We start from the raw sequence: 11,221 nt of genomic DNA, 5'->3' as shown, positions 1-11,221 counted from the left end.
CCGTCCACACTGCACTAAATTCGAATTAGTAAATTCGATTTTAGGGTTACTCCTGTGGTTTAGTAGGAGTACTAAAATCGATTTAAATAGCCCTTTAATTCGAATTAGAGGGCTGCGTCATGTGGATGGGTGCTCCATAAATTCGAATTAAAGCCGTTTAATTCGAATTTAAGGCCTCGTGTAGACATGGCCTCTGTCTCAACTATATAGCTGCTGCAATGGGGGATGTTTTTGTTGCTCTATCCCTTCTCCAGCATCAGTTTGTAGTTTGTCTTTATATAACTTCAATGCTTGGCTCCTCTGCTACTGTTCCTGGTTTCCCAAGCTGCTGCAGAACGTAATTAACAGGTTTCTTTTCAGTTTCACTGATGCGCACAGGAGTCTGAAGAACACTGAAATCTGACAAGGCTCTTGTTTGTCTTCACTCTGCAGCAGTTTAGAAAACCTCTTACCATCTGCAGAGTCACTGGAGCTGACTGCTAGCAGACAGACCTTACTGCATCAATTTGTACTCGGTTTATATTGAAAGGTTTTACATAACAGAGAAACGTAGCTTTTAGTATTTATTATGAAATAGAAGTTCAAATTCTGCAGAAGTTGATGGCACTTGCCTGGGAAAATTATCTATGGGCAATGAGCTGTAACTTTGAATTTTCTTCAGTTTGCTGATTTGTGAAATTTATCTTTTGTTAACTGCAATGTGGTTTATAACTTCTGTAGAGTAAGTTCTGACATTTTTGGTATGACTGAAAAATATCTTTAAAGTAACGGGAAAAAGCATTCCTTTCTAAAACTGTGAGATCGCTAGTCATGAGCAAATCTCCTCTGACTAATACAATCTAGAAGTGACGTAGATGGGTGATGGAGTAAGTGTGCAGATCGACAGTAATGTGCCATCTGTTGTGGGAAGGGTAACAACTGACTTATAAATGGTAGACATTCATTGTAGAAATCACTAAGAATAATTATGCCATTTAAAAATGTGAATATAAATGTGATTCGATGTAAAAACACTGTCCAAACAAAACAGATTAAAACCGAGCATAAATATGCTTTGATAGGAGTGAAGAACGATGCATTGTTATGATCAATAGCTCTGTCTTGAAGTGCTTGGAGTTATTTTTTCTTTCTAATCCTTTAATGCCAGATAGCTAAGGAATACCTTTCATTAAAGATAAATGTGTGTTCACACTTCTCACAAGCAAGACAGCCTTTCAACTGTTTAAGGATTAAACATGTATTAATTTTATCTGAGAAGTAGAATCTTCTTGCCTGAAAAAATAAGACAGCACAACTTCTGTTAAAAATATGCTTTCAGAATTAATCATGAACAACCTAAATTAGTTTGAATTATAGAGCAATCAGTCAACCTTTTACAGTTGAATTTTACAAATTCTGATTAACACAGCTTAGTTTGAGTAAACAGCATCAGCAGAGCATCAAGACATAGAAGTATCAGGGATTTCCCTACCAAGGGTTGGGAGATGCAGCAGTGAAGCAGGAAGAGGCCCAGGGATGGGACTCGCTCTCTCTCCCCCTTTGCAGCACTTAGATGTCAGTGTTAGGCTGCTTTTTACAATTTGAACTCTAGATGTTGTTTTCCATCTACTTCTTGATTGTCTCATCCAGTGTCCTCCCTCTTTTCCTCACAGTGCACATACCACGCACCACTCCATCTTTTCCTTTCTCTCTTTCTCTTTCAGTGTCCTCTTTCTCTCCCTTTATTTTTCTTCACCACTGTCAAAATAAATTAATGAATATTTAAAAAAAAATGGAGCTAAGGAGTTCTGTTAAATCTTGATGTGACCAAAATCAAACTGCTTTTCTACCCTCTCCGTCAACCACCTTCCTCCCCAGCACTCAGATTCATATCCTGGGAGTTGTCTTTGACTCCTCCCCCTTCCTTGCCCCACATACCAAGGCAGTGTCCTAAGTCCTTCCATTTCTCTGCATCATTTCTACAGTCTGTCCTTTTATTTCAAATGCTGAAAATTCTTGTGCCAGGTTCTCCTCTCATCATCTGCTGTAATTACTCCTCTTAAGGCCTTCTGGACATCCATATTTTTCACCTCCAGTCCATAGAAAATGATGCCAGTAGCATAGAATCATAGAATATCAAGGTTGGAAGGGACCTCAGAAAGTCATCTAGTCCAGCCCCCTGCTCAAAGCAGGAGCACTCCCCAGACAGATTTTTACCCCAGTTCCCTAAATGGCCCCTTCAAGGATTGGACTCACAGGCCTGGATTTATCAGGCCAACGCTCAAACCACTGAGCATCTTTGCCTGTCATTCAGAACATCTCCACCCCTTCTTTGAATCCACTAGCTCCTGTTTCAGCTTCGCATCAAGCTCAGATTTTTTGTAACCACCTTCATAGGCCTGCTTATGGGGTTTAAATTGTGTATTTACCAGTCCTACGAAGAATTGAGTATGTTGTCCTTATAAAATTGTAACCCACTCCACTAGAGCTGTAGCAGCATCTTTGGGTAAGGAGAACCACCAGGTGGTGTAGCATATTTTTACATAGCACTATAGCCAGTTTATGCCTTTACTCAGTCTTCAGGCAGCGAGTCCTCAAGGAGGTAGTGTATTTATCTTCCTTTCTCCAACCAATTATCTACTGTGGTGTTAAGTACTGAGTTTAGTTTAATGTTGAAGGTCTAGAAAGTATTTATTTTGGCTTCACTGGATGTCTTTTCGAGTCTTCCCCTCCATATATATTTATCCACTGACGAATTGCTACTCATACTTCATTTGTTTGTGCTTGTGGCAATGAGGGCATGGAATAGACAATTTGTTACCAGCAGATTCTTTTCTTATGCCCTAGTTAGGAGGTGGTAGGCACCTGCCTTTCAGAAGTGAAAAGTTAGAATTGCTATAGTATTAGTAACAAATCAAATTCAGAGTTACATGTTACAGCCCTGGAAGTTATCAGACTGGTGAGGTAGACAGAATGGAATGGAAGATAGGCAAAACACGTTAGTCTGCACTGGCGTATTAGGGCAACAACAAGATTTAGTAGTTAAGGTTTGTTCTTGATAGTTATCTTTAAGTGAAGATGCGTCAGTCTTGGCATATAGGAAGGAGCTAAAAAAATACAAGATGCTTTGTGTTCCCTTATAAGAATCTAGAAGCCTAATTGCTGACTGTCATGCCCCATCTCAGCTGAAACTAAAGTTTAAAATGGGTACAACCTGTACAGAAAGCGAGGGAAAGAACTGCATTGATCAATGTGATTATCGTGATTAAAGACCTGTGTAGAGAATGGGCCCAGTTTCTGTGTGGTTTTAATTTATTTTCCTACCATTAAAGCTGTTGGATTTGGAAGTTAGTATTTTGGGAAATACTGTCCAAAGAAGTGGCATTAAAGGGTGAACTAACTTATTGCATAAGTTGGCAGAGTCCTTGCATGTAAATAGCGAGGCCAAGAAAATATCAAGCCACCTCTTTGAAATGAAGAGCAAGTTAGATGGAGAGTCTGAATTTTTTTTTACCTGCTTGGTGTGAACTGTGAACTTCTCGCTGTTGATAAATCAACCAGAAACCATCATGTTCGCAAACTGCTTTAAATTATATCAGCCTCATATGATGATTACCAGGGAAATGGAATTTACTAGTTTTTTGGGTATATGGTGTTTTGTTTTTCATTGAAGATGACTTATCTCTTGTTGTCTATAATGAAATAGGAAACTGATTACAAAATGTTAATACATGTTTGAGGGCTTGATCACAATGTAAACAGATGAACACTTCCACCTCCAGTGCTATAGGTGGGAGCAAGGGCATCTCCAGCATAAAGAGTTGTAGCCACTCTCCAAGATTCTCCTCCTTGTTCTAGGTTTTCTACATTGAGTGAAATCAGTCCTTTTGATGGTGGATTGCAGTGCTGCAATATTCTTGCTCTAGCATCTTACTTTGCTATGTTGTGGACTACCAACAAAATGTGTAAAAGCAATCTGAAGAAATGCACATAGAATTAAATCTTCCACTAGACCCACAAAGATTATTGAATAGAGTGCTCAGTGAAAGATCACCTTTCCCAAATGTGTTGTCTTTCCCGATCAGTGTCTTGCACACTCCAAACACTCTCTTGTACAGTTGCTGCGTTTCCTTATTTAACAATATTAATATTAATATTATTTGAGAATTAGTTGGGTCTCCAATATATTTTTATTTCTTAATTGCACCAGTATCAACCTGGGCATGGAGCTCCATAGAGGCATTGCACTCAGCTTCTGGAGAAGAGGAGCACCTAAATAATTGTCTCTTGGGACTACTTCAGGGATCGGTGTTTTTCAGAGGGAGTCATATACAATTCTTAGACACAGGCAAGCTTGTTGATATGATGGGCTTGTAGAATGGGAGTCGTTTTTAAAGCAGATCCCTGAATAAAAGGGCAAGATGGAAGCAAGGAGGAATGAGAAGTCTCTGGTAGAAATAGAGAATGTTTTGTTGGAAGGGTGTAGGCTATGGAGAAAATACAATGGAGGGGAAGAGAGGAGATGTAAGCCAGCAGATTAATTTTGGGAGAAGACTATATCTGAAATTTTTTGGCTACCAAGGACCTGAAATTATTGGAAAAACTCCCATTAATTTCAGTGGGCTTTGGATCAGCCCCAAATAGCTTATTTAATAGATCTCTGAAAAAACTTTGAAGATGAAACCTGTCCTCCCTCCCCTTGAAAACTTTTATCTCCTTTGTTTGAAAGTTGTGTGTGTGATGTCTTGCTTCCTGTCTAACACACAAATGGGATGAAGCAAAATTGCCCAGAACAGCTGTGGGTTGATGAGTACACATAACTCCCATTTGTGCAGATGTGAGGTTGATCTAGTTCTGTGGTTCTCTATTTGTGAGCAACTTTCTGCCTGGGATGAGTTACACTAAACCTTTAGATTTCTGGGAGTGTCTTTACAGGAACCAAGTCAGAATTTTTTTGTTGACTTGAAGGTTTTTCAGATACTATGCATGTCCCTTAACATATTGTTAGTGGTGCTTATGTAGGAAGGGACTGATTAGTAGGTGCCACAAAGTAAAGAATTAACAGATGTTATTTTTGTGACAATTATGGTGTTGTCACTGTTCTGTTGCCTTAACTGAAAAACTCTGGATAAGCCACATGGAAAATTTTATACTTACCTCATCAAATATGCTTACAAGTTTGTAACATTTCTGTGAAATTTACGGATTCATGTTTCCTGTAAGAACATGTAGTGGAAACATCTCTCTGGTGTATTGAACTAAAGAGTTTGTTTTTTTGTGTGTGTTACTGCCTGACCCATTGATTACGTTAGTGAAACCAATACTTTTCATCATGACTTCTCCCATCTTTTCCACCAAGCCAGCTTCACATTCCCTTCTTGGCATGGTTCCCCATAGCTAGAGCTTTGAGAGAGGGCTGGACCTTACTTTCCATATCTGTCTTAGCAGCTGTATCACTTCCTATCATGACTCATCTAAAGTGCCTTCACCTTAGAAGACATGTACATTTGTTTTCCTGAATCAACATAGTCTGGCAGCTAAACCTTAAATGAAGCCTCTTCTCTGAATATGTTCAGAGGAAGGAAGTTCTGACAACCATGAATAAGCTTTGAGATAAGCCCCATAAGCTCCTTTCTTTGTGGTTTTGGTATGTTGTTAAGGGAACCGCATACTTCATCAGTTTTGGGTGAAATGCCACAAAATGTATAATTTGTTTGCAATTAAAGTGGTGTTTGGAAAAGTGTTTAGCACACTTTGGATGCTATCTCATCCAAACGAAGAAGGATGGGTCTCGGTTTTTGATGTTTACTAGTGTGGTTACCTCAGTTCTGCCCACATTGAAATCTAGGGCCTGATCTTTTTTTCTTTCCTCCAGAGGTGCTGAGCACGAAAACTCTGGTTGACTTCAGTGGGATGCTGGGTCCCCTCTGAAAATCAGTCTGTCTCAAATTGAGTGCCCAAAAATAGTGGGCACATTTGAAAATGTAAGGCATAATCTCCATGGAGCTACAAGATTTAAGAAATTGTTCTGTGTTGAAAATAACTTACTGTATTATATGCCTTCTTAGTATTTCTGTGTTTTTATTAAAAGACATTCTTCTGCAACAAAATGCCAAGTAATTTGAATTCCTAAGCAAAGTTTTTCTTAAGTTTGATCCTTTGTTAAAAAGTGAATTAATTACAAAATTGTTTTAAGAGTTTTTTCTCTCTCTTTTCTTAGGGAAACGTCAAATTAATCACTTGGGAAACCAGTTGCAACTCAACCAGCATTGTCTTGATACTGCTTTTAACTTTTTCAAGATGGCGGTGAGCAAGCACTTAACCCGTGGGAGAAAGATGACTCATGTAATTGCTGCATGTCTCTACTTGGTGTGTAGAACAGAAGGAACGCCTCGTATCCTTTCGCTTTTGAGCAAAACAAAGGTGGTTATTTTTTTGGATCGGTAGGTAAAACACTTCAGATATTCGAAAACTTGAGAAATCACTGTTCCTGTGATGCTGATAAAATTCCACTTTCAGAAAGTTAAACGTCCTGTTAGACTTAGGTTAATTAAAAACCCCTAAACTTTGGGTCCCAATTTGGTCAGTACTATCACTTTAAAGCCAGCATTCATTAAAATGTTGCAAGTGTTGTCTCAGCCTTTTCTGACATTTGAAAAAGTGATATTTTACAGTTGTGAGGTGAAACTACCTAATGATGATGCTAACATTTTTCTTGATGGTAAAGTACAAAATATTATTAATAGTATGGCTGTGATAAGCAAGAAAGCATGTTGTAGTGCTGAGTGCTGTAATTGTCTGTGTAACACATTGTTGATGATTGCACTTGAAAATAAAACAAAAAATAGCTAAGTTTAAAACATCCATCTTGAAAGTGTTTCCATTTGTGATATGAAGTTGTATGCAAAATACACTGCAATAATTGACACTTCACAAATACCTACATTTATCTCTGTTTTTTCTTTAAACTAAGATAACTTCTTATGTGTTATCCACTATAAAACCCTAGGGTGAATAAGCCCTTGCAGACAAACTCAGTCTTTTTACTTCAACATCACAAGCTACTCTTTCCTCTTGTGGTTACCATGACATCTGGATCCTCAGAGGTGGTAGTGTGTGTGGCCATATGGCTCAATTATCCATGTGGTGTGTTTTTTTTTAATCTGTTATGTAAACATTCATTCGGTAACTAAAGTGATACTAAGAGTTCAACAGTACTGAAAAACTCTGCAGATCAGAACGGTCTGCTCTGAAAGAATGAGTTCAGGTTCTGGTGTATAAAATGTCTGCCTTTTGCTAAGCCATTAGCTTCTTTTGTTTCAAAAACAGCAACTTGCAGTTGAGAATAAAGTCTGGTACTGGTACATAAAAGTAACTATTTCTCTCCTCTCTCCCCTCTGCCTTCCCCGTCCATATCTAACCTTTTGTTTTGAAACTTCAATATTTGAACGTTTGTAATACAGCTTGGAAAAGGCATAAATACATATATTGCTAATTCTGAGATTACGTCCATGTAAGGGTGATGTAGATTATTCTTGGTCTGTTATATTTGTGGTCCCAGTTTAGGTCAGGGGCACACTGTGTCTGGCACTGTATAAATGCATAATAAGAGGCAGCCATGCCCCCAAAGGCTTTACCCTAGGAGGACCAAGAAGCCGATGAATGGAGCAGAAGAGGGCAATGTACTAACAAAGTAATGATATACACTTGGGGGCAAAAAACACACAGTCCCACACAAACGGGCAAAGTGTGATGGCTGAGGGACGAGTGGTACCATCAAAATGTGCAATATTTATATTCCTTTTTAGATTTATTTCCCTTGGACAGATTGTTGGTTTCAAATTGTATTTAATCTGTCCATTGTCAGATTGCCAATTTCGTGTAGTCATCATAGAAGAAGAGATTTATTCAGGATTAATTTGGAGGGGAAGGTTTTAGGGATCGGTTCAGGGAGGGCATTCTGCTGATATGAGCGGCATAGAAGAAGGCACCCAGGCAAGATTTTCAAAAGTGATGGATGACTGGGTGCCTCAATTTTTGTCTGCCCCACTCCAGACACCTTAAAGAGGTATGTGGTTTTTTTTTTAAAGAAATTGGAGGACACCCATCTTGAAGTTGGGTACCCGAAATCACCTGAGTCATCATTGACTATCTTGGTTGAAGACCATGGACAAATGACAGATGAAGCTATTGTTGTTAGTGTCAGAGGGGTAGCCGTGTTAGTCTGGATCTGTAAAAGCAGCAGAGAATCCTGTGGCACCTTATAGACTAACAGACGTTTTGGAGCATGAGCTTTCGTGGGTGAATACCCACTTCGTAGGGTGATGTTAATGTGACCATCTCCTTATTTGCACCGTGGTGTCTAGAAGTGGACTCTCTGTGTAGATTGGTCCAGGCTGAGGTTGATGGTGGGGTGGAAGCTGTTGAACGTGGTGGAATTTTTCCAGAGTCTCCTTCCCATGGGTCAGGTGATGAAGATGTCATCAATGTAGGTAGGGTAGGAAGGGACGTGAAGTGGACGAGAGCTGAGGAAGCATTGTTCCAGGTCAGCCATAAAATATTGGCATATTGTGAGGCCATGCGGGTGCACATAGCAGTTGCCACTGATCTGGAGATATATATTGTCATCAATTTTGAATAGTTGGTGTGTGAGTATAAAGGCACAGAGCTCAGCAGCAGTTGTGCTGTCAGCATCAGCAGGATGCTGTTGCTGACAGCTCGTATTCCATCTGTGTGTGGGATGTTTGTGAGAGACCTCTACATCCATGGTGGCTAGGATGGTGTTTTCTGGAGGTGACCAATGCATTGTAGTTTCTCAGGAAACAGTGATGTCACGGAATAGCGGGAAGTGCTGGTGGCATAGGGTTGAGTAGAGAGTCCGACATATCCAGACAGTCCTTCAGTGAGAGTGCCAATGCGCGAGATGTGGGGTGTCCAGGATTTCCGGGTTTGTGATCTGGGGTAATAGATAGAATAAACCCTGGTCGGGGCTCTAAGGGTATGTTGATTTGTTCCGGTGTTAGTGTAGGAGTTCCTGCGTTAGATAATAGGGTGCAGTTTCTTAGTGTATTCCTCAGTGGGATCTGAGGGAAGTGGCCTGTAGAATTTGGTATTGGAGGGTTGTCTGGCAGCCTCCTTTTGGTAGTCAGACCTGTTCATGATGTTAGTGGTGCCTAGAGGGCAGGAGGTGAGAGGATAGAATGGATATATAGGAAGTAAAAAAGCTGCTAATGGTTCGGAAGGTAAGGCCGAGAAGCCTGAATTTCATATGTAGAAGTGGAGGGATTGTGGGAGGGCTAGGTAGAATAGATGGGGAGCAAGTTACAATGTTAGAGATATGAGGGGGTGGCAAAGTTGCCACCTCGATACACCCCTTCCTGGCTGGCTGTGGTGCTGCAGCAACCTTTGCCTCAGTTTCCCTCACTGTCCTTTGGCTTACTCCGGCCACAGGAGTGTCCTGGCTTTCCAGACAGACCACTTTGCAGAGTTCTGTCCCACAGAGTCATTTACAGAAATGGATACTAACCAAACCTTCATTTCATGTGGGTTCAGTGATCAACCATCTCATCACCGGCATGCCTCTGCTACTGTATACTGTCTTCCTACCTAAGTAGAGGCTTCTGTGTCTCAATCAATCCCATAGCTCAGGGCCTGGAATCCTCCTTCCTTTACTCAGGGGTACAGGCAGGCTACAGCACTTCAGGGCACCTGGCTCCACTTAGGCTTGCAGCTTACCTGGGCAGTAGCCTGTTAGCTCTGTTGTACTGTCCTTCTCGGTCATCTTACATACTGCTTCCCAGAGAAGGGGAACTCTCTACCTTGTCTCCTCCCGGTGTCCTTTCCTCAGTTGGGTTCACTCAGCTTTTTATAGAAACAAGCCCTGGGCTTTATTTCTAGTTAGGCTTGCCCCATCTGCCAGATTTTGCAGACGGGTTAATTGGCCTCATATTAACCCTTTCCCAACACTTCCTTCACAAGGAAGGTGGTGTCTTAGAAATATAAGGAAGAAACAAAGATTTGAACAAAGCCTGGATGTGATGGTCAGGGAAGATGGAGTCTGGACCAAATTATGGGTTTGGGTGGCAAGATGCATGTTGGTGTTGTCAGCAGTGACAGATTGAGAGGGGGGTCAGTTTGGGAGGAAAGGAAGAGTTCAGTTTTGGCCATGTTAGGTTTAAGTTGATGGAAAAGAGAGTGTATCTCTCTTATGGCCTACTTATTAGCTTACATCTTCTATAATATACCTATCATCTCTGTACAATATGTGATCAACCAGCCTATGGGATGACGTTTTAGGAAAATCCAGGCCAGATCTAATGGTACAATGTGAGTTATAGCTGACTAGATTCCATTCTCGCTTGGTATGCCACACTTAATTTTTCTTTATTATTTAGTTAGTTAATTAGAGTAACTTTTAGATTCACGTAGTATGATGCAGTTTTTAAGTAACAATTTGGCAAACAAATCTATAACACTTGAAAGAATCCAAACGAAAACTATTCCGTGTAGCCCCTGGATGAATTTATCAAAATGGATAAGATTTTATCCCAGATCACCTTAATTCATTGTTCCATTTTTCAGTGTTTGAATTTTTCTCACTGGTCATGCAAAGCTTCAATACAGCGATTATGGCCCTTTTTAAAATATTTTTTTTAACATTAGTCCTTGTCCATACTAATATTTGTAAAGGAAAAGTGGCTTGCTAGTTATTAGTTAAACCTGGGAACTGTACTTTAGCAGCATTCAGATGAACTGCTTGCAGGAACTTGTATTGTAATATTCCTCTAAAATGTTTTTACATTATTGCCGTGAGCTATAAAAACATAACATAACAAATAGACAAAAAGGCAGTAATGGTTTTAAAAGTTCCAAAGCAGAGAATTCTGGAAAAACTGGTTATCCTGCCATTAGAACCAAATCCTGAGGGGTGCTGAGCGCAGCCAGCATCCACTGACTTCAATGGAAGTTGCGGGTGCTTGACAGTCTCAAAATTTAGACCTTAATTTGCTTCTTGGAACGATAACAGACCTCACTTGTTTCTCTTTAATGTTTTGAAAAGCTTTTCCACCCCTACATATTGGGTTGAACGGAAACAAAGAGCTTTTTAACTGTTGCTAGAGTTCCCAGGAGAGAGCTTTGGAAGAGTCAGACTTGGTTTTCGATTGACTTACTGGTTAGACTGTGATCTGTACTTTGCCCAGAGATCATTCAAAAACAAAGAGGCTTGCATAGCATTTTCCAG

At 40.1% G+C, this 11,221-nt stretch overlaps 1 protein-coding gene across 1 annotated transcript in view; it reads left to right on the top strand.

Annotated features, from left to right (window-relative positions):
- The window catches only part of LOC142046794 (transcription factor IIIB 90 kDa subunit-like), a 71,347-nt gene extending 63,197 nt beyond the window's left edge, over positions 1-8,150 (top strand). The window contains exon 3 of the mRNA XM_075065744.1: positions 6,200-8,150. Within this exon, the coding sequence (XP_074921845.1) occupies positions 6,200-6,426 (227 nt within the window). The 3' untranslated portion in view covers positions 6,427-8,150. The remainder of the gene's footprint in view (positions 1-6,199) is intronic.
- Positions 8,151-11,221: the final 3,071 nt, after the last annotated feature.

This window comes from Chelonoidis abingdonii, chromosome 4 (assembly GCF_003597395.2).
Source record: "Chelonoidis abingdonii isolate Lonesome George chromosome 4, CheloAbing_2.0, whole genome shotgun sequence".
NCBI classification, from domain to species: Eukaryota; Metazoa; Chordata; order Testudines; family Testudinidae; genus Chelonoidis; species Chelonoidis abingdonii.
This window is presented reverse-complemented; position numbering and strand designations above follow the sequence as displayed.